The sequence below is a fragment of the Tauraco erythrolophus genome, chromosome 1, assembly GCF_009769465.1.
Source record: "Tauraco erythrolophus isolate bTauEry1 chromosome 1, bTauEry1.pri, whole genome shotgun sequence".
NCBI lineage: Eukaryota > Metazoa > Chordata > Aves > Musophagiformes > Musophagidae > Tauraco > Tauraco erythrolophus.
The window spans coordinates 49236953-49261004 of record NC_141465.1 but is presented as its reverse complement, the minus strand read 5'-3'; the positions used below and the strand labels follow the sequence as shown (position 1 = coordinate 49261004).

The 24052-nt window shown below is 44.8% G+C and overlaps 1 protein-coding gene across 1 annotated transcript in view; it reads left to right on the top strand.

Annotated features, from left to right (window-relative positions):
- Window positions 1–19813, top strand: part of NHS (NHS actin remodeling regulator) — a 263661-nt gene extending 243848 nt beyond the window's left edge. The window contains exons 4-9 of the mRNA XM_086609169.1: window positions 7512–7574; window positions 9758–9950; window positions 13222–13353; window positions 14606–17566; window positions 18312–18438; window positions 19189–19813. Coding sequence (XP_086465295.1) covers window positions 7512–7574; window positions 9758–9950; window positions 13222–13353; window positions 14606–17566; window positions 18312–18438; window positions 19189–19813 — 4101 coding nt within the window. The remainder of the gene's footprint in view (window positions 1–7511; window positions 7575–9757; window positions 9951–13221; window positions 13354–14605; window positions 17567–18311; window positions 18439–19188) is intronic.
- Window positions 19814–24052: the final 4239 nt, after the last annotated feature.

Genomic DNA, 24052 nt, shown 5'->3' with positions numbered 1-24052 from the left:
AGTTGGCAAAATTAAGTCATGCTGAATGCAGATGTCTTGGCTCTGTGAGCAAGTCCATCTTTTTCTTTCCAAGAGGGAAAATATTAAGCTTTGTGCCCACCCATGTTGGGCCTTTTTTTGAAAGCTGACTAGGTTCAGCGTTCCCCTAAGGAGGAGCAAACGAGAGCTGCTTGGAGGTTGTTGTCCTATCAATTTCAAGGCATCTGGCAATGTTCTGCTTTGTTAATTGCAAATACTCCAAGGCCACAGTACTTCAAAGTGCCTTGACCCATTTCTTAGACAACAACTTGTTCATGGGACAACTCTAAAAATTTGAGAGACTGAGGCAAGATGAAGCTGCACATGAATGCTCTGTCTGGCAGAAGGTTAATCAGAGATTTTCACAAGACGCTGCAACAATGAATAGCCAATTGATATTATGCCAGCCTTCACGACTTAATGATATCGTTGCAAGAGAAAGTTGAGAATGCTGTTATTGGCTAGCTTGCCCTTTTTGGCATAAGCTTTTTGACATCTGCAAATGTGTATCTGCTTCAGGGACTGTCGGTAACGTTTGATGTCTGATTCCAGTCGATTGTATCATCTATTTGTCAATGAACTAAAGATGTTAAATCCCACAGGAATTTTTATTCGTGGCATAGCAGTCTATTCCGTATTCCACTTTTCCGAAGCATTGGAAAGGTCCTGGTGAAAGCAATACTAAACAACATTAAAAGCCCCTTTCTGTGCTTCTTGTGAACTAGGAAAGGGACTGTTTCTTTTAAATTAGGAAAGAGATCAATGAGAAGCTGGGAAATTTTTGCAAGTTACAAGATCTGACTTTTCCGAACTGACTGTCTAAGTTAAACGCACGCATTAAGGTACTAAAATAAGTGCCTTGATTTTGAGAAATGTTTAGATTACGACTGTGAGATCGGTGAGAACTATCACTACTGAAAGCTACTGAAAAAACAGGTCACCTATGTCTGAGACCAGCCAAGGTTTCCACATTTGTACCTTTTGACTGCTGCTTTTGTTGCTACCAATTAGGTGACTATGAGCTTTTCCAAAGATCTTGTGTATTGTGTAGTAAAGCTAGAGAAAATCAACCACAGCAGATGAAGATTCACTTTTAAGCATGACTGTTTTTACAGGGAGGAAGATGCCAAAGTCCCACTCCAAAAAAGACCAAATGAATTCAAGTCCAGTGTCAATGGGTCTGGAGGGACATTTTGAACTGTTCCAACACAAGATCATTTTGTCATGGAGAAGTAGAGAACTAGAAATGACATAGGATATTTTGTGTCCCAGGCAAGACAAGTTTGGAGTTCGCTTTATAGTCTACTCCTGTTACAGGAACTGCCCTGATTTGTCTGATGAAAGGTCCACTTTGGCCCAGAGGCCAGAAGGGGATCCTTCAGGAAAAAGTATAAGAACAGGGCATGGTTTATGCTGTTTATTGTCCCATGATCATAGAATCATAGAATCATAGAATGGCATAGGCTGGAAGGGACCTTAGAGATCATCTAATCCAACCTCCCTGTCGTGGGCAGGGACGCCTCTCAACTAGACCAGGCTACTCAAGGCTCCGTCCAACCTGGCCTTGAACACCTCCAGAGAGGGGGCATCCACAACTTCTCTGGGCAATTTATTCCAAAGTCTTACCACCCTCGTACTGAAGAATTTCTTCCTAAGATCTAATCTAAATCTGTTCTCCTTCAACTTAAACCCATTTCTCCTTGTTCTATCAGTGGACACTCTTGTCAAAAGTCCCTCCCCAGCCTTCCTGTAAGTTCCCTTCAGGTATTGGAAGGCAGCTATTAGGTCCCCCCGAAGTCTTGTCTTTTCAAGGCTGAACAATCCCAGCTCCCACAACCTGTCCTTGTCCTTCCAGTTTCATACAGGAATTGGTTACAGAGCTCTTGAGCCAGAGATCAAACACAGAATAATAGCCACCAAAGAAACTGTCTGCTTTGATTTTGAGACTTGTTTAATCCATTTTTTTAGCAAATTTACACCTTTGGCCTCAACAGGATCCTGTGACAATAGCTTTAACAATGTGTATGAAAACGTATCTTTTGTTTGTTTCCTAATGCCTCATAATTCCATCACATCCCTTCTAGTTCTTAGACTGCAAGAAATAGTGAGCGCTGCTTTCCCATTCCCTTTCTCCATGCCCCTCCTGGTTTTGCAGACATGATTTTACTTTCTTATCCATCCCAGTCATTCATTTTTAAAGCTGAAAACCTCTAGCGTACTTAGGCTCTCCCTACACAAAAGAACTATGCAACCAAACACATTTATAAGTATCATTCATTCAGGCATTTTTGCCAATGGGAAAAAAAAAAATAATCTGAGTAGAGTACGAAGAAGGTATGGACTTGGGAAATATTTCTTACACACGTTCCCATGACAACCCTGCCTGTAGCACTGCTGAGGCCAGTCACTGAGTGTGAATATGCTGTGTCATTCCAACTGCGTTTCAGCCTTCTCTTTCATTTTCTCTGCATTTTTTCTTTCTTTCTCTGGTTTGCCCAAGTTTGCCCAGCCAGGCTCCGAAATCTCAGTGCTCAAGTTCAGAATGTCATGAGACCACGCTTTCTCAAACCCCTCATGGCACAGCTATTATAATAAAGTATGGGAGATGGAGCAAGGAACCCATGATGTTTGGAAACCCACACTCAGAATTGCACAAAGTTCAGCGTCAGTTTGTTCATAATTACACCCTGAGCAGAAATCTAAGGGACAAGAAGCAGGAGGTTGTTTTCCAGCCAAGCTTTGCCTCTCCCTGAGACCTCAGCTGGAGCAAACATGAAGGGAAAATAATGTATCAGGTAATTTTATTGCATCTCCCTGCCATTTCAAAAACATTCCCTGTGGTCTGCTTTAGCATGCTTTGTGCAGCAAAGGGAAACACAACTGAATGTACTAACTTCCACACAGTTTTGTGCTGAAGTCATATGAAGCCTCAGTAAAAAATAACTGAGTTAAGGGCTGGGCATGAGTTGGGCCACACACTTTCTGTGTGCAAATGTTGCCTGTAGCTATTAGAAATAGAACCTGCCTGCTGTTATTCGTCAGAATGAACTTGTATAGCACTATTTGTGCTATAAGCATACTACCTACTACTCTGTATCGTGGGATGATTATTTTGTACCTTTGTCTGCTGGAACGCCATGTGTGGTGCGACTTCTGTCAGAAAACATGCCTTTTCTTTGTCTTTACCTTGTCAAAACATTGGAGCAGTACATTAATCCTTAAAGGATTGTCAGTACTTGAACAGATCATTTGTAATGCTCCAAAAGAAAATAAAACACACACAAGCAGATAAAACAAAAACTTGAGGAGAGAGAAACATATGGAAATTTTATATTGAGAGCAGGCAGGTGAGCAGGGCTGTGTTCTCCAGCAGGAATAGCACAGTCAGAAATATTTCCATTGTTTTCTCTTCAGCATCAGTTGACTGTGCAAGAAAACTGCTGTATAGGTACAAATGTTAATTCCTAATTAAGTAGTCAACTGTGCTTTGAAAACACTGGAAAGCTGCTAACCTTTTATTAGTATTTCTTCTCCTTTTACCAGACCTTTAATCTTGCCACCATGTAAATCAATAACATTTTCTTGAACTCCCGTGAGTTAACGAAGCAGTAGGCTCTCCATTTTACAGGCAGAGAAACAGGAGACAGAGAGGTTTCACCCGGGGCCACAGAAGAAGTCAGCACTCGACTCACGTGAATATGAGAGTAAACACTAGTTCACACTTATTCTACATGGTACCTTTCCACTCTGAATGTTTGCTTTCAAACGTCAAGTCAGGATGTCCTGCTAATAAGTACATATTTCTCTGCTCATTTAGGGTGAAAGCATCCTGCGTATGTTCTGTTCACATTTGGAAATGGACCATACACGAAGCTTGCAGATGCTGAAGCTACATGCCAATGCTCTGCTCGGGCAAAGATCACCCACTTTATTCATAAGGTCATCCTGGGAAGGAAATTTCCTTCACTGAGTGCTGCAGAAGCCTGAAGTCAGGAATAATATTGATCCCTTATGCTTTGTCTTAGCTGCAACTTTTAGGCGGCAGGAGTCAAAAATAATCCTCTGGAGAACACAGCTGTGCTGTGAGCTGCCTCCTGCCCTCGCCAAGGCTGTGTTGGTATTGCCAGCACCGGCTTTGTGCTGCTGGAGGTTGTGACCCAGCCACCAAGATGTCCTGCAAGGTAACTCCTTGCCTACATGGTCAAACACAGCTGAGGGGGAAGGAATCAACTCAGCCATGCCCAAATTGGACAAACATGTTGAGGATAAATGCTCTTGATGAGGCTTTAGCATTCTCCAGACGTCTTTAATTACCTGAAGAATAATCAGTTCTTTATTCTTAGGTATATATTTTTCCCCTCGCAATTGCACTGTGTTCAGTATGCCCTGTGCACAACCTTTGAAATCCCAGTATCTCCTGAAACGCTGTCACTACAGGTAAGGCAGGCTAGGTACATGATTTAAGGCAAATGATGCTTCTTGCTCTAGTCTTCTCTCATATCTTGAAGATCCCGAACAACAGTGGCATCTCAAAGCTTTGGGGAATGGAAAACAGAAGTGGGGCTGAAATGGCGTTTTTGTCCTGTTATCAGCCCATTCATTTCCTCCTCTGGATCCCAGCTGTGGGACAATAAATGAGGCAGGCCCATAAGTTGCCAGGCTGGCAAGTTTGTCGACTGTTAAATTGCTTCTTTGTCACTGCACTGATGGAGTTTACGATTTTCATTTGCTAGAAGGGTAAATCGTGTGTCCTGACTTAGGTACCTGCAAGAAACTCTAGGCTCTTCCTAAAATCAGTAGGGAGAGTGTTCAGGAGTGCTTCATCTCGCCCTGAGTTAGGGGCTGAAGGAAGGTGAGCTGAATTACTCTGTGGCAATGCCTCTTTCTCTAGAGGCGACTAGTTCAGTCTTGGACAGCTGACTCTTTTGCTGTAGAGCACAGAAACCAAAGATTTTCACATCAAAGAGATGCAGAGCACTGAGAAATCAGATCACGTGCATACGCAAACAAGATTTTTACTGCAGAGCAGTTTCACGAGCACAATGGCACCTCTGCAAGTGAAGTTGATGGGATAGCTCAGAAAATAAAGATGCTTACATTTGTCAGTGACTGCAGAATAAATCCCTATTCAAGACATTACACACCAGTTTGGTTTCAAAGCAATCGCAGCCCATTAAAGAAAAATGGCTATTTAAAGTACTCTGGCTTTGTATTTAACAGATTGATTATCACCATTGCTATTTGCCAAGCACACCCACACAAAAGAAATTCACTTTGAAAACTGCCTAACTGCAGATCATCAGACCAGAACAGCCTTGGGTATATAATAATAATTTCTTGCTTAATTACATGTTTACGCAGGTCATTTAGAGATATTCTGGTCTTCTGAGTGAATGAGAGCCTTTGAAGAGTGGCAGCTCGCTCTCTCCCCCAGCGTGGAGGTGTTGAAATGCTGAGGCTGCTGCTCTATCCTGGTGTGCCTTGGCTGCCCGGCAGTGGGCACTGCGCGGGAACATGCAGTAGGGGACCTCGAACCCCTTGGCAAGGCCGCGGTGGCACCAGCTTTCTCAGGAGCTGAAATTCCGTTGGTCACCTCCATTTTTGTCCTACCTCTTCACGGTAGGAACCTACCTAGGAAGTTTGTCCCACCCTGCTTAATCAGAGACCTGAGAGTTCAGCACATCAACGATGGCTGTGGGTAGGCGTAACCGGACCGTTGTTTTCTCAGAAGACTCAGGCAAAGCGGCACACAGGGGAGGTGGGAGAGCCCTGCACCGACAGGACAGACAGATGCATAGCCAGACCTTGCCAGAGGCCAAAGTCAAGGTCCTGCTGTTTCTTCTGGGGAGGTTTGCCTCCGAGTGGCTCGTGCACATGGCTGTGCTTGGAGCTCAGGGCAGGAGGTCCCTCCTGTCCCCTTCTCCTTGTGCACTGACTAAGAACATCATAGGCCTTTGCGGGACATTGCAAAGAGCTTCATATCCTGAACTCTTGTCACCTCAGCAGCGTTTATCTCCCCCTGTCTTGACCCTCCCCAGAGGTCCTCCAACACCTTCCATAGGGAAACTGAACGCCAGTTCAAACCCTGATCCCATTAATTGCAGTCAGTCTGCTCAGAGCAGGTTACTGGAAGCTCAGCCGGAGGACCAAGGGTGAAATCACCCTTATGTATCTGAAGAGTAGACTTAGCTGGTTGTCGTATTCAGTATCTCCGCATCCTTTGTTGCACAACAGAGATGTTTCTCCTGCAATAAGGACTTTTGCCAGCTTAGGAGAACTGATTTTGCGCTGACCTGGGTAGAAACTAACCTGCTGGAAATGTAAACTGGAAACAGTACTCTTTTGATTTCCCCTTGTGCTCTCTTCTAAGGCTGATGGGCAGCTCATTTGGAGACTTCCCTTGGTTTTAATCCTGCACATGGGACCAGGGTAAAGCAGGAGGTGTTGTGTATCTAAGAAGAGAGTAGGACAAGACAGAGAATTAGGCCTTTTGAGACTCACCATGGCTTTTTTTTTTTTTTTTTTTGAGAGGAAACCGTATAATGCAGTCTTTCAAACCAGGGTTTGTGGTTCATCCATCAGGGTGGCATTGATAACGATTGGGAGGAAAAGTGTTCACAGGATTATTTGTCAGGTCTGCTATCTAATGCAGGGGGAGATAATAACTCCCACCAAGAAACACTTGCTAGAGCTTTCCCATGTGATCTGTTAAAGATCTGTTAAAAGACCTATTTTCTTTATCTCCTTTTTTTGTTTTATTTTGTATTTCAAAAGAAGTAATCCTTCACTGCTTGATTTTGAAAACAGGACATTGCAACAAACAAACCAGAGTTTCCGCCAGAAGAGGATTTCAGAGGTGCAGGGATTCAGCAAGACCCAGGACCTTCTGGGCATCACTGTTTGTCCTTTCAAGCCTTATAAAAAGTGACAAAAAGCGAATTGGCTGTTGTTGCCCTGACACAATGATTGCAACCTTAGAGATGTAATGATAACATGAGAAAACCTTACCAATCAATGTATTCGATGAATCACTGTCAGGACCAGCATTATTCATATCCATTGCTTAAATACCTCATGCAAAAAAATTCCCTTATTACGAAATACATCGTTTGTAATGCAATTGGATAAGTACCTTGCACTGCTTCAGCTCCAGGCAGTACACAAATCAATACAAGGAATTCTTGGGACAATTTAAGCATGTCTGTACAAGGAGACTGAAACAATTTTACTGCAGTTTTGTCTAATCCGAGTAAGCAAAATGAGCACAAACTTCACAGGGGTCCAAAGCACTCTATGGGCACAGTTGCTTGAGCTGCATTTGGTAGAGAAGTACTCTGTTCTGGGAAACAATCTCATCAGTAGAAATCTCAGCTTGTTTTGTCTCTGATGCTCGTTTATCCAGACAAAAATTATGTGTTTTTACCAGAAACGTTTTGTGTGTATGTTTTTAATTTATTTTTTTTTTTTTTTTTTTTTACATTTCACATTTATAGTTTAACAGCACCCGTTCGCCCTCCCCAATTGAGTGTTGCCACATGACCCCCTGGAGTAGAAAGGTACTGGAAAAACAAGCAATCCTCAACTAACAGCCCTGTCTCAACTCTTCTCCCTTCCAAATCCTAACCCTTCCTCTTGCTTGCTTTTCACTTGCTAACTTTACTGTGCTAAAAGAAGCCTTTTCTGGTTTTCTCTTGTCAGTAAGACACAACAATGACTTTTTTTCCCTCCTCTGTTTCATTCTTCACCTTGGATGGGTTTCAGGAGCTCATGGCAATGAGTCCACCTCCTCCTATCACCTCCTTTAAAAGGCCTGAACCGGGACAGACTCAATAGCATTAGCGGTTGCATTTCATTCTCTTGCAATGTTTTTGCCAAACTGCCCCTTCTCTTCTTTTTTTCCTAAATGGTAAGAAACCACAACAGTGGGTATTTCTTCCCTGGTCATTGGGTGATGCCACTGTTTGGAGAGGAGGAGCTCTGGCAGCCAGGATCACTTTGCCCGCTTTGTCCAGCGCTTCATTGTCATCCAGGGCAGGGATCGGCAACAAATGCTGCTGCTGTGTGTGTGTGTGTGTATGTGTGCACGGGTTGGTTTTTTTGCATGCATGCATGCATCAAACTTTTTCGGGGGGGGGGAAGTTACCTAGGAAACAAAGTCTTTTGTGCTCGAAGTTTATATGAGCTATTCACGGCTGCCGGGGATCGGCACAAAAGCTGCAGGCAGAAAGAAGGCTGCGATGTTTGATTGAGATGCTACGTGGGAAAAGGGGGTTTTCTGCGGGTGGGTGGAGGAGGAAGCACGCGTTGTCTCAGGTCTGGGGGTGCTGCGGGAGGTGACGCTGGTGAGGTAAGTGTGTGCCCTCCAACAGTTTAAATAGTAGCTGCCGAGTTAAGATCTTAAATGCTTTTGGGGCTGGGGCGTAAATGCTGTTTTGGCAAGCCTGAGACGGTTAATTCCGCCGGGATTTGTGAGGAGCCTGGGCGGAGGAATGGCAGAAGCACAATGGCAGCCCGGGCGTGATCCTGCGGCGTTCGACACCCGCCTGCTCAACGCCCTGCCAAGGAGCCGGAGAGCAATACTTTATCTTCACTGTGTTTGCTACCGAAACTAAAACTGGCAAATGAAGTGTAAACAGCAGGCATGAGGGGGAAGGCTGGTAGTTAAGCAGCTGGGAATTCAGGACTGAAGAGAAAGCCGGCCTGAAAGCAATTGCGCTTCATTTTTAAAAACCGAGAGGCAGATGGACGTCCTGGGCTGGTCGAAGAGTTGTCACAGCAGCTTATAGAAGAATATATAAATGGAAAAAGGGAGGGATATTAGGCAGAAAAAGGTAAGTGTTTATCCCCTCTGTCCATTCCAAACAAAACAGAAACTTTTTTTTGCAAACAAAGACCCCCAAACCCGAGTTGGTGGCCAGCACCACATGGAAACGTGCTTAATTTATTTCTTCTATGAGATGAAATTGTAGCGGCTTTGCAAGATAAGATGTTGGGGGATTTGTTTTTTCTTCTAAAAGAAAACAAACCATCTGTGTTTCTTCCACACAGTTTACTTTTTTCTCTGTTTCTTTATCTTCCGTATCTAGCACTTCTCATAGCATGCTGTGAAAATGTGCGTGGTTTCTAAATAACCCTTTGAATTTCTTCTGGTGGTGGCTACTCTTCTCTTTGGCCACTGTCCCCCCACACCTGCTGCTTCCCGCCGCAGCGCTGCTGAGTGGCTGTAACTTCGGTCTGCTCATGGTCTGAGTTTGTAAAAATGAAATGCAAATGGTTTTCTGAAGTACAGGAGGGGTCTTCTGTAAAAATTTGGGCTTTCTGATGCTTTTCCTCAAATGAACCGTTATGTGGGACCAGTCCTCTCTAGTAATCAGCAGACTCGGGTGTTCAAAAGGTTGCGGATGCAAATGAGGGCCCACGTGTCTAACGCTGATGGTAATTGAGGGCACGCTCACAACAGCTACCCACGAATGCAGGACGTGCCCTCTTCTGATGGAGGAGATGTCCTGTAAATGTCACTGTGAATATGCCGGCTTGTTTCCAATATGCTGAGATATTTTTCTCCCATTAGCAGGATGTTATTTTTCCATTGGAGAATAGCTTGTGCTGTGTGACTTAGCTAGAGCGGCTCCTCCTCGCATCCCTGTAATTGATTTCTGATCTGTGTGTCTGCTTTGTTTCAAAATTAGCCTCGTGTGCCTGAGTGGGAGACACTGATTTTGAATGTATTCATTTGCAGTCCCATCCACCAGAGGACGAAGATACAGATGTCATGTTAGGGCAGAGGCCGAAAAATCCAATACATAATATCCCTTCTACACTGGATAAGCAAACCAATTGGAGTAAAGCACTACCTCTCCCAACTCCGGAGGAGAAAATGAAACAAGATGCCCAAGTGATTTCTTCTTGCATTATCCCCATCAATGTCACTGGTACAAATCTCTTCTATTTCTTTTTGTATTTATTGCATGGTTCAAGGGAGGTCAAGTACTTATTGTGTTTAATTTATCTGAAGTCACAGGATTGTGCAGTGTGGGGGCAAAGACCCTAGCTTGAGGATTTAGTTTCTGGAAGACAGTGGGCTAAATTCATCCCTCATGCGCGACTGCTGAAGTCACTGAAGCCGCATCTAGGATTAATTTGGCCCATATTTTCGGAGTCGTATTATACAGTGTAACATAACACTGGTTCCCTGTATAAACAATGTACTTTTGTTGTGTATATAACCTACAGTCTGTATTTACAGAGACCTCAAATAACTTTTTGAATGTAGCTGACTGAAATAATGCAGAAAGCCACCAAAATTAATCATATGATTATCATGTGTAGCAGGAGAAGATAAACTAGAGAATGTAGGCTACTATTTGCAGTGCTTTAAACATGCGAGGCATGACTGTGTAGCATGCAAGCCATCGCTCTGAGATCTCTTTACATGCAGCTATGCTGAAGGTATAGTAATGGCATTTTCTTTTATTTCTATGACATTTGGATACATTTGACTAGATTTATTTGTTGAAGGAGAATTTGTTTATAGAAGCTGCAGGTATATCACTCTCAAATGTGACAGATGATTACTTATTTCCAGAATCAAAAATCAGGCTGTTTTTCTCTTTCTCTTTTTCTCTTTCTCTCCTTCCAGAGGGCTATGGTAAACATAAAGTTGATCTGGGTTTTCCTCAATAATGTTTCGCACCACGTTTTCATTAATGTAAGAGCATAAAGTGGGCTGACTTCCACAATTATAGACTTGAATATAAACAATCAGGAAAAAAGCAGGGAGCTTGCAGTTAGCCTTCATTCCCCAGAGAAAATATCTATATTTAATTCTATTTTCCCAGGAACTGGGGGGTTGGGGGGGAGGTCACAGCCCCTCATGCCCCATCGCTCTTTCCTGGGTCTGTCAGTGGTGCCCAACCTTCTGGCAAGACAGGCTGTGGGGTTCACCATGATGCTGGAGAGGGCTGTATGCCCACAGTCCAGCTTCAGTCCCCAACGGAGGGACTTCTGGGCTTTTGGGCTTGCAGCACATCTGTCCTACAGTGTCACGGTGACAGGTCCCCATCTGCTCCACCATCAGCTGCATGAATCCTCCTGGTGATGGCAACACGGTCCTAGTTCCCCTCCACCCTGGCAGCAGAGGTGACACTGCATGGTGTCACCAGCTCTGCCTGTCCGGGGCAGTGGCAACCAGGAACGGGTGTCCCCACCACCAGGAAGGTGCTTCTGGCCAGCTGGGGCGCCACGGGAGGAAAGTAGCAGCCAGCAGAGCTGCCTGCATAGACCCTGCTGGGCCAGAGGGTGGGAGTCAGCTGGTTGAGATTGCAGGTTGGGCACTGCCAATGGAAATCCCCATGGAAAGTCATAGACAGTAGGGCACATTTCCATGAGGTAAAGCTGGTGTTAAAATGATGCTCTTTCTAGATTCAATACAAGACCCTAATTGGTGTAAGCTTTCTAACATGGCTGATGTCACCTAATGCAGTTCAGAGGAGAGTTAGGTCTGGGACCAATGTTAACTTTTCCAGTAATAGCCATTTTTGCCTAGACTCCACCTGCCATACATTGGAACCAAATTTCCACTGATCAGTTTTACAGATCAAGAATGGTATGTAATCTTCTGGATGTTTATGTGTATCATTCTCATTAGCACTAATGGGAATAATTTGTATGCGTCACGGGGAGGATATACCCTCTTCCACTTTCCTCTCGGAGATGACCCCCGTGCATCTGGTGCACAGAGCATGTTTGGCTAACTCACGGTTGCTGGAAAACCAGCAATTATGCTGATTGATTTTTTGTTTCAAAGAGTTTGCTTTCAGTTCTCTGTTTTTATTTTTTAAGCTTCTCCCAACCCTGAGAAATGTTCACTTTTTTGAAAATGACTGTTGTTGGAGTTTATGGCACTTTCGTTCCATATTAAAGAAAGTTCTTCCTCTGCTTATTCCAGGGGCATTGGTGGTTACAGGACATCTGTCTGAAGCCTCTATTTCACTCTAGTAGATTTCAAGAAGAACTTTTACAAGAAAGTTACTTTTTAATGTTTTACATTGTTATGTAGTGTAATATGTACGTGTATGTCTGTGTATAATTATGTTTTCTATAATTATACGCTATTAAAATAGAGCTTCTTATCAAGATTTTTTTTTTTGTTTTCCTTTGGTTTGGTTTAGTTTGTTTGTTTTTCTTAAGATTACAAACCACTGTACCAGCAATCCTTATGTTAGTGTTTTTATGGACCTGGCACATTTTTTCCGACCTGTCCCACATCAACTTTAGAGAGCATGGGTGTACAGTTGTGTGAAAAGCCAGCGTGGATGGGCACTGGTCTTCTTGTGGGCCTGCTTTTAACTTCATTTTGACAACATAGTGTAAAAAACAAAGTGAAAGATACTTCCCTGTCCCAAAGCCATGGAAACATAAAGACGATGAGGAATTCCTGCCTATTCTCTGTGACTGTGGTTGTAAATAAGCGTGCCCGTGGACTTAGGCTCCTAAATCCAAACCCAGGATCTTGATTGACTGCGTGACCCCATTCCCAGAGTGGACTCCCATGCATCCCGCTGTGTGCTGAGCACTTGGGAAACTCAGGCCACTTGCCGATGCATGCAAGTAAATAGCAGCTGCCCTTGGCCGTGTGTCATCGTCATAAAGAATGCTCTCTAAACTTGCACAGGGACTTGGCCCCATTTTAGCTGTCTCCTTCCTTTTTGAAATGTTAGCCCCCTTGGCATATTGGTCTCCTAAGAAGTGCCCGACTACTGCAATATGGCGTTATATCCTCAAATTGTTTTCATATGCTTAGTTGCTTAAAATAAGTTAGGCTGTAGCTGAACAGATTACTCTTTGCAGACAATTTACTGTCATTGTCCCTATGACAGATGGATAACTAGCTATAAGAAAGATGCCCTGTTACCAAAAGCTCTCTGTTTTCCTTCCTGATTTTCTTTTTTTTTTTCCTTTTCTTTTCTTTTTTTTTTTTTTTTACTCCTTCTGTTATTTTTGGCAGACCAGGCTGCTGAGGGGGAGCTGGAATTAGATGTAAAACTGTGATATACTGTGATATAATTTACATAAGAGCTACATAAGGGCTCCCTTATGTTTATTCACAGGCTTAATCCAAGCTCACATACCTCCACTGTGTTCCAGCCATGAAAATTTGTTTACTATTTCTAAAGGCTAATGAGACCTATTTATGGGTTGCAGGAGTTGGTTTTGACAGAGAGGCTAGTATACGCTGCTCTCTTGTTCATTCACAATCTGTACTACAGCGGAGACGAAAGTTGAGGAGGAGGAAAACCATCTCTGGCATCCCCAGAAGAGTGCAACAAGAAATAGGTGTAGTATAAATACAAATCTTCCATAGATAGCTTTCTAACCAACTTAAATTGCAGAGATATGAGCTGGTAGCCAGCCTTCCAAAGAAACAAAACCTTGAAAGTGTAAATGCTTGTGGAGTTTGGGAATGATGTGGTTTGTTTTTTTGATTTACTACAGTAAGCAAAGCTATATTACTCCATATAGCCTTGATGGACCGGGGGCCTTACCGAGTAATATAGAAATACGTGTTCAGCTCTTATTGTGTAAATGTTAATCAGTTCTTTTTTTTTTCCATTTTTTTTCTGTTACGAACCCATAGTTATGTGCATAAAAAGTAACTAGATTAAGTGAAAGTTTTTTCTTGCGTGAGGGGAACTTAAAGAACTGACAGATGTTGCTCAGCAAAATGATGATGAGCTGTCACAACAGCCGGATAACTCACTTAGATGAGCGGCTGGATATCCACCTTAGAGACAGCTGCTGGTACCCTATGGGAAACTTTGCTAAACGTTCCTTTTATTTATCACACTTGTCCTCTATTTCTTCCTTTTGTTCTTTATTACCAAGGATATTTGCCCAAATGGAGTGGCTTACCTCACTTTTTGTCCCAGGTAAATTAGGAGCAACTCTGTTGAGGGAAGAGCCAGTGCAAAATTGATATTAACCCAAAACAAAACTAACAGAATCGTTATTTCTTAATGTTCATCTGCACCTGAAGATGGCTCTGGTATCTTGGTCTGTTGCCGTGAAACTTGATGGGAAGCAGAAGGAATGTGTTTATCACAGGGAATAAGCAACCAGAGAACCTATGAAAGAAAGATCCTGTTGCCTTGCAAATATTCTTGGTAGTAAAGAAGCAGATAGATAATGGAAATTCTGAACAGACAGGTAGTCAAAATAGAATTATTTTTAGAAGCTCACAGAGTGCTTTATCTAGCAGCCACTCCTGAAAACTGCCTTTAACTAGGTGAAATAGAGTGACAAAAGCTGAAAACTTAGTACTGATCTTAATATTTACCACAGCAAGATCAGCTCCGAGTGATATCACATGGCAGAAATAGGAGAACCGAGATCACATTGCAGGACTAGGAGAATTTCCCCACCTCATCGGGATGAGGTCTGCCTTATATACTTTCTATAGCAAAGTTAAATTTGGTTCAATGCTCAGCAATATTAAAAAAGATAATGCTTCTTGGGTTGCTCCGCGGGATGTCTCGCGCCACGAAACATGGAGGTGTCTCCCACTCACCCAGCTTTCCGTGTGTCCTAGATTCAGATGAGTCGCCGGTGGCAAGAGAGCGCAATGTGATTGTGCACGCAAACCCAGACTTCTCTGGCTCCAGCAGCAGGAGGTCGGGGACCCGGGACTCTGAGTGCCAGACGGAAGAAATCCTGATAGCCGCTCCCTCCCGGCGGCGCATCCGCGCCCAGAGAGGGCAGAGTGTCGTCGCCTCCCTCTCCCACTCCGCCGGCAACATCTTGGTGCTGGCGGACAACGGGGATGCTGTCTTTGCTGCCGCTGTCAGCAACCGCATCCGCTCGCGCAGCCTTCCTCGCGAGGGTGCCCGGGCCAGCGAGGGCCACCAGGATGCCACCACCAAGAGTGCAGGGTACGAAGCAGAGCACTTCCTAGCCGGCCAGGAGAGGATCCCAAAAAAGGGGAAGGAGGTCTTGAGCAAGCAGGGTTCACAAGAGCACCAGCCCATCGGTTTAACTTGTCCTCAGCACCTGCATAGCCCCGAACACAGCATCAGCGAGAGGGGGAGGTCGCGGCTGTCAAGGATGGCCGATTCGGGCAGCTGCGAGATTTCGTCCAACTCGGACACCTTTGGGAGCCCCATTCACTCTATCTCCACAGCAGGAGTCCTGCTCAGCAGTCACATGGACCAGAAAGATGACCACCAGTCCTCCAGTGGCAACTGGAGCGGGAGCAGCTCCACGTGTCCTTCCCAGACGTCTGAAACCATTCCTCCTGCTGCCTCTCCTCCGCTGACGGGCTCTTCGCACTGTGACTCCGAGCTGTCGCTCAACACCGCTCCCAATGCCAACGAGGACTCCAGCATCTTCATCACGGAGCAGTTTGGTGACCATGTGGACAAGGTCAGGGGTCACAGGGCGAGCTCCTTCACCTCCACCGTGGCGGATTTGTTGGATGACCCCAACAACAGCAACACAAGTGACAGCGAGTGGAACTACCTGCACCATCACCACGACGCCTCCTGTCGCCAGGACTTCAGCCCCGAGCGCCCGAAGGCCGACAGCCTGGGATGCCCCAGCTTCACCAGCATGGCCACCTATGACAGCTTCCTCGAAAAGACCCCCTCTGACAAGGCAGACACTAGCTCACACTTTTCTGTGGATACCGAAGGATACTATACCTCCATGCACTTTGACTGCGGTCTCAAGGGTAATAAAAGCTATATTTGCAACTATGCAGCCGCGGGCTCTGAGAGTGGCCAGACCGGGAGCGTGACCTCCAGCCTGGCTGACTGCGCCTGGCAGGAGTGCGTGAGCCACAGGAGGCAGGGACGGCAGAGCATCTCGCTGAAGAAACCAAAGGCAAAGCCAGCCCCACCAAAACGCAGCTCATCTTTGAGGAAATCGGAGGGCAGCACCGATCTTCCTGACAAGAAAGAACCAAAGATCGGTGGTGGGCAGCACGTCTCTCACACCGTCAGGGAGATGAAACTGCCCCTTGAGTTTGCAAACACACCTTCCCGAGTGGAAGGCCCCAACTTGCCAACCAAGCAGGAGCTCCCCTGGGCAAACCAGGGTGATGGTGGGTTAAAGGACACTCCTTTTGACACCACCGATATCCCTTCCTTTAAAGATGAAGGTGCTGAACAACCTCACTATGCAGACCTCTGGCTTCTGAATGACTTGAAATCCAGTGATCCTTACAGGTCCTTGTCCAATTCGAGCACCGCTACGGGTACTACAGTCATAGAGTGCATCAAGTCACCAGAGAGCTCCGAATCCCAGACATCCCAGTCCGGGTCACGAGCCACCACCCCATCCCTCCCCTCCGTCGACAGCGAGTTTAAGCTGGCCTCCCCCGAGAAGCTAGCAGGGTTAGCCTCACCCTCCAGCGGGTACTCCAGCCAGTCAGAGACGCCCACATCTTCTTTTCCAACTGCTTTCTTTTCGGGACCCTTGTCTCCAGGGGGGAGCAAGAGGAAGCCGAAAGTGCCAGAGAGGAAGTCATCACTGCAGCAGCCACTCTCGAAAGACGGCACCGCCTCGGTGAGCAAAGACCTCGAACTTCCAATTATACCTCCTACGCACCTCGACCTAAGTGCTCTTCACAACGTTTTGAGCAAGCCCTTCGCTCACAGGCACCAGCTGCATGCCTTCAGCCACGGCAAGCAGAGTGCGGTCGGGGAAGCCCTACATCCCAGCCCTCCCTCCGCCCTCGCCATCACGCCCTCCGTTCTCAAGTCTGTCCACCTCCGGGCAGTCAACAAGCCTGAAGGGGGGAAACAGAAAGGCAGCACCCCAGACCTGCTCTGTATACAGGAGAGCACCACCTTGATGGCAACTGACGTGTCTCCTGGCAAAATGAAGCCGCTCTTAGCTAAGAAACCAGTATCTCGTCAGTACTCCACGGAGGAGGCCATAATGTCGTACATCGACGCTTCCCCAGCAGAAGCGGGCCCCGGAAAGCTGCCTTTGGAGAAAAGCTCCTCTTTCAGTGGGCAGAATAGCTGCGAGCGAGAAGCTGTAACTTCAGCAAGCGTGAGTCTGGTTGAAATCAAACCCGGGAAGGACCAAATGCACTCGGTCACTGAGCACTTGCCGGAAAGCGCTCTGAATCAGACGTGTGCCGTCTCCATGGATGGCTTTCAGAAGGGCTCAGCTTTCCTCACAGGCAATGATGAAGCAAAGAAACCCAGCCAGGGAGCAGAGCCGGAGCACGACCTTCAGCAAGCGCAGGCTGAGCGAGAGCTCCACGCAGGTGGCGAGGGGAGGCTGGAGGTTGCGCCTACAGGCGAAAGCCCAGCTTGGGCTGAGGGAGCAGCCGTCAGCGATCAGCTGAAGCACCAACCCGATGTAAGCCACCATGTGCCTGGGAATGTTGGCTACGAAGCAGAGACAGCAGCAGCGAATTCACTCGGCGAAGTGAGTTGCAAGCAGGAAAACGATATCGCATCAGGTATCCCAACCAAAAGTGCCTCTGATGACGGCAGGGCAGATGAGACAGAGGGCAGTGCGGACGAGCCTTCGCTGAAAGGTCAGTTGTGAACTCCTCCTGCGTTATACCCGATCATGCGGCTTTGGACGCGACTGGTAGTGGAGTCGAAAAGCAGGCTGGAGTTGCCAATTGGCTTGCCTCCATAGGTTTAAGCACAGAGCCCCTGATCTGATAGCTGGCCAGCCAGCCTAAAGATATTTTACACTTTTTCAATGTATTCAGAGGATATTTCTCTGATATTTATATCCTCCCTCGTGCTGCATTTCAGCTGAAAAGAGAAAAGGGAGGAGCAGTAACCCTGGGTGCAGAGGAGCATTATTATCACAGCTATACAGTAAATGAGAGATCCTGGTTTCAGTCCCTCGCAGTGCCCCCATAAAGGCACTCCCATTAGCAGTCAGAGGTCCCCCGGGCTCATATACAGGAATGCCAAAAAGCCCAACACATCCAATGAGGCGTTTAAACTACTGCTCCTTAAAAAGGGCAGCTGATCCGATGCCAGCTACAGGATGTCCATCACAGAAATTCTGAAAAGTCCCATTTTGCCCAAGTCTCCTGGAGAGCTGACGGCAGATGCCCCCAAAGCCTGGAGGAGCCTTCCCCCACGGCGAGCCCCCATAAAAGGGTCCAACATGCGATGTAAACGATGTTTAGATTAGAGGATAAAGTCTGTATGGTGGTATTGGCCTCTCGGTTGTGAAGCGAGCTGATGCCTCGCATTGGCAGTGCTGTTGCAAAGCATGGTGGGGTCTGACTCATAGCGTGGCCTCTTTCCTTGTTTAAGAGTCTTCTCCTAGCGACGAGTCCATCATGTCTCCGCTGAGTGAGGAGTCGCAGGCCGACGCTGAGGACGTCTTTGTGTCTCCAAACAAACCCCGCACTACTGAGGATCTGTTTGCAGTCATTCACAGGTGACCTAACCTGCGGCAACGGGAAACGGTAACGCGCAGCCCTGCACAGTCGCCCACTAACAATAGCTGCAGGATGGTTATTCAATGGTTAAGTCTTGTCCTGAAACTACCTTTATCAGTTTATAGAGTTTAGTTTTCTAAAAGGCAGCTTTTAAAAGATGCTTTATTACGGTCTGGCGTGCACACTGAGTATCTTCATGGCATGCGTAGGATGCTTTACAGATAACGACATTGGGCTGTTCTCTCTAACAAACATACGTGTCTCCAAAGAAAACTACCCGCAGTGGTTCCTGCCTTCAGCCCACCAGCTCTATTCTGGTGAGTGAGTCATTGTAGCAAGAATGATGAGAAGGCATCTCTTCAATTTTAGAATACTGTGTATTCAGCTGAAATTTGCAATCACAACTGAAATTACAGATTTCTGCTACTGAATAGGTTACGCTCAGTATTATTATTACCCAAGACTCTGTATGCATTGTCGTCTTTATAAAGAGCTGCTTGTGCATACATTGTTTTGGAAGAGCTGGGTGATGTTGAGAGGGACTCTCTGGATCAGTGCCTCATTCATTGCACAAAAGCTATCATGGCTTCAAGTGCCATCAGTCACTGCCAGCCTCCAATATTTGACAGAGGGATTGCGAGAACTCTAGCTAATATGAAAGCGCAGTCAATCCGTGAAACTCCAGACCAGCATTAAGTGTTATTCTACAAAGATGATGTCTGAAAGAGAACTCCTTTGTGTTTTTACAGATCAAAAAGGAAAGTTCTCGGGAGAAAGGATTCTGGAGACCTCTCTGTAAGAAACAGATTGAGAGCTTCATCGGGGACTAGCAGCCAGCCCCCCGCCAGCAGCACGCTGCCCGCCAGCAACGTGCCACCGGCCAGCAGTGTGGGCACTCCTATTAGCAGTCAGAGGTCCCCTGGGCTCATATACAGGAATGCCAAAAAGTCCAACACATCCAATGAGGAGTTTAAACTATTGCTCCTTAAAAAGGGCAGTCGATCCGATTCCAGCTACAGGATGTCCGCCACAGAAATTCTGAAAAGTCCCATTTTGCCCAAGTCTCCTGGAGAGCTGACAGCGGATGCCCCCCAAAGCCTGGAGGAGCCTTCCCCTGCAGCGAGCCCCGATGCGTTGTCCCCGCTCTCCCCCTGCTCCCCCAGGGTCAACGCGGAAGGATTCTCCTCCAAAAGCTTTCCCATGTCAGCGTCTTCACGAGTGGGGCGCTCGCGGGCACCTCCGGCTGCCAGCAGCAGCCGGTACAGCGTGCGCTGCAGGCTGTACAACACGCCGATGCAGGCCATCTCCGAAGGAGAGACGGAGAACTCGGACGGCAGCCCCCACGACGATCGGTCTTCTCAGAGCTCAACGTAGGTGGCGCGGGTGCCTGGCCCAGGCTGCCGACACCACTCGGGCTCTGTAGGGATGTGAATATAAGAGGCCAGTGGTGTAGCAGTCAAAAGGAAAAAAATTGCAGGGCAATATCGATGCTTAAATGTGCTCATGTTTGTAAGACACTGGGGAAACAGAGGACTACAGCTGTAGCTATTTATTACATTACATTTTCTAAAAGGAAGAAGATACGCTATGTCTGTTCTGTTTTCTTTCGGCTTCGTTTGGTTTATCCCACTCTCGTTTCCGTTGTCACTGTAGATTTCAAGGCTATACGCTCTCCATAGAGTTAAAAGTGACTTTGTTGTTTGTTTTTTTTTTCCCAGAAGTGGCCCATCTAGAAGCAAATCCCTCACTGTAGTGCTTCCCTAGGGAGAAAAAAAAAAAAAAAAAGAAAATGCTCTTGAGGATTGGTATTTTTCTACATTAAAATGAGCTGAAACAAAATTTAGAAGAAATTAATGAAACATATGTAAATACCATATTTTTGATAAAAATTTGTAAATAGAATTATCAAAAAGTGGATGTGGCAAATGATTTACTGCATAACAACTTTGTTTATAGAAGACAAAAGAAGTCAAATGTAATAACTGTATTCTGTGAATACCATTTTCATATCAAACATAAAAAATTCGCATGGCCACTGATAACCACTTTCAGGGCAACAAGCCTGAAGGACGACATTGAGCGGTGGAAAGGAGGAATTCTCCGCCTTAGCTGAGGAAAAGGAAAGGCTGACTGCGATGGGATTAAAGTAACCATTTGTCTTTCTAAGGCAGCTCCGAAGAAGCTAACTGGAAAGCGCAGCTGGGAGGGTTACCGTGAGGATCAGTGGGGAAGGTGAGCGTGCTTCCGACAGAACAAAGTTGCATCTGATGGAAAGCCCTAAAGGGTCCTGTCCCACAGCCTCCTCTGGGCCTTTATTCTTGCAGGGATCGCTTCAGAGGGGATAGGTGTGAGAAGAAATAGTACTTAACTTTCATATTCCTATTAGGCTATTGGGATACATAACACGGTCATAACCTGGTAACTATAATCTTTAAACACGATTAGTTTCTGGTTCGTAAAGGAAACAAATAAATTATAAGCATGCAAGAAGCGCTTTCGATTTATCAGTAAATATCCGCGATGAGTTTTCAGTGAAGCTTTCTTTGTGCTGATGAGATTCATGCTACCTAAATATTTGCCAAAATGACACTGTGAAAACGTAGCTGGGAAATAGGTATGTGTATGCATTATTTATATTCATTGCTGAGCTGGGAAGGGGAAAGCTCTGGTTCATTGTGCCAGCCACATACAGTTGGGATCTTGTCTGGGTTTACCAGAAACGCAGAACAGGGTGAGGGACTGGGGTGGGGTGGGAAAGGAGACAAATCAAAGCAGCTGCTTTGATACAAATGAAGGCAGGGAAATAAAAGCTGAATTACTTGAAGTTACTTGAATTTTCTTGTCTTAAAACTGCAAGAATCTGTACTTTTAAAACTTAACCCATGAGTCGCTTTATACTTTTAATTTTTAAACAGAATAAAACGAACAGGCCTGATTCTCCTTTGGGTCACCACAGTTTCCATCGAGGTAGCACCATCCGTGCTACTTGGAGAACAAGGCCCTCTTTGTCCAAAATTGATGCAGTTGGTGTTGGTTGCCATGGGACATGGTTTGGAATAGAGGGAAGGTTAGTGCAGAGAAAATAGCGTGAGGAGAAATGTGGTGTGCAGTAGGACAGGTCAAGTAGGATGGCAGAAGGAGCGTACTTTAGTACTAAAGAAATCAACTAGAAGCTGGCTTTAAGCATAAGTAAATGATAGGGAAGCAGGATGTGTGAAATTGGTTTTTACCGTTTGTGGTTTTTTTGCTTTTAATCATGTAATGCATAAAGCTGAGAGTTTTTAAAAGTGGGCAGAGCGTGTTTTAAAGAGGAAGGTTCTACGTAAAACTGTTACGATTTTAAAGAGTCTGAGCAAGTCAGAATGGTTTAACAAATCCCCAGTATTATTTCCCATAAGGTTCATGTCTGATTTCGTCTAGTGATTACCACAAGAAATACATTATTCAGGGTTTCCTACCGTCCTCCTGTGTAGCCTGGTTGTGTTCAGTGTGCGAGGTAGAGTCACTGTGCATGTGGTATGTGCGTTGGGAAGAGGGGTGGTCCGTCAGCTGAAGGTTGCAAAATCGGGAAGTCTAAATAATCTAAAAGACAGAAATAGTTTTCAAAAAGGCAATGGGAGCCAAGTTTTGGAAACAAAAGGCTAATCACATTAGTAGCTCAGTTAAGAAAGTAAGTCTGAACACAAGTGAAGTGAATGAATGAGAACGTTGTAAGAGGAAACATTTAGCATATAACAAACCACTTTCTGAAGAACATGAGTAAAGGAAGTTTAGATACTGGGCAGAAAATCCTTAGTTTGTCATCTTCAGTCATTTTGCTTAAAAATTTTACCAGGAGCACTTTTAAAACCTGTTTTATAGTCCTGAGTTAAACAGTCATTCAAAACTGTAAAGAGAATACAGCTGAATTGACTTTGATGATATCTCTTTTTATTACCAATCAATAATTTCATAGAGACCATAAGTAAATATGTACACTAAAAAATTTTTTTTTTACTGGAATGGTGAGGCAATACTTCACGTACAAAACAGCCACAGAACAATCCTGTTAAAATAATAGTCTTACTTCTTTTGTTTAATTTCCTAGTTTATATTTAGCCGATTGAAACCCAAATAAAGAGAGATTCTAAATCCACTATGAATAAAAGAGTTTGTAACAAACGTGGGAGTCAGACGAATGGCGGGGACCCCTGTAGTGTTGCAGACGTGCTATTAAGGCATCAGAGGACAAGCTGTAGAGCGAAGGGAACATCACTCACCTCTTGAGACAGGGTACAGTACGTGCATCAGGTAACTGCTGAACCATCATTTCAACCTACTGTTCCGTTGTTTGCACTGATGTTCTGGAAATGATTTCTGAAGTTATACAGCTGTGTGTTCTGAAAAACAACATTTTCACTCTTTTCTTTCTCTTTTTTTTTTTTTTTTTTTTAATTTTTGTTGTGGCACCATAGAGGACATGGAATAGTTGTAGCAAATAAAGCATATGTTTGCTTTTGCCAAAGGTCAGTGAGTGCATTTGCTGCAATGGTGGCAGATAGAGAAATACTGTAGGTTATGACTTAAAGAATTTAAAAAAAAAAATTAAGAAGGTTACAGTGTAACTATTTTGGTACTAGCACCAGTTCATGCTGGCAGAAAAGACAATGGTTTATGGACTTGCATCCATTTTGTATTTTTGTAATATTTGTAAATACGAACTTTTTAAATTGTTGCAAAGATGGTTTCTTTTGTAAAATGTTTTCAAAGTTTACATTAAATCCAAGCCTTTGTATATTTTAGAGCTGTGCAACACTTTAAGTCTTGTATTTATTTTTAGTAAAAACGGTGACAGTTTCATTGTGAACCCCTCTCAAAAAATGTGTTGGAAAAGTTTGATTACCTAGAAAGTGTGTATAGAAACTGCAAATAAACGTGACTGCAATTAAATCACACCTTCTCTTTACTTTCTTGTAATGAGATGTGAAGTCTAATCTACAGACTACAAGCATGCTATTTCTAAAGGTAAGTCTCAGCACATTACACTATTCATTTAATTGTGTTTTCTCTTCAAGTTACATTTTTTAAAAATCTGAGGAAGGGGAAATCTGTATCCAAACTGTCACTGACTTTAAGTGGAATTTTGCTTACAAGTACAATTTTGCCAGAATTTGCCCCATGTATTTTACAGGTAAGAAAAATGTAAGAGAAAGGAAGTTGAGATGAAAAATAGTGGAAAGATCACTACTTTTATCTTCAGCTGGAAAACAAAACAAATTGCAACACTTCAGACCCAAGGCTTAGAGAATCCAGTGACTGAACCTTACCAGATAAAGCAAGCCGTGGGCAAAAGGCAGGACATAAATTATGAACACAAACTTAGAAGTGCAAATGCCTCTTTATTTTAAAATGGTTATGAGGAGGTTGAGAAGTCAGGACACGGAAGCTACATGTTTAAATGATAGCCCCTGCATTCTCTTTGAAAATTGCATACTTGCAGGAAAAGAGGAGGAGAAAGTGTGCATCAGGAAACTTCGGTTTCAGCTGTCATTTTGTCTGTAGCTTTGCAACACTGTACTTCGTATTTAAAAAACACATACGGGGGGGGGGTGGGGGGGAGGGGATGGGGAAGCT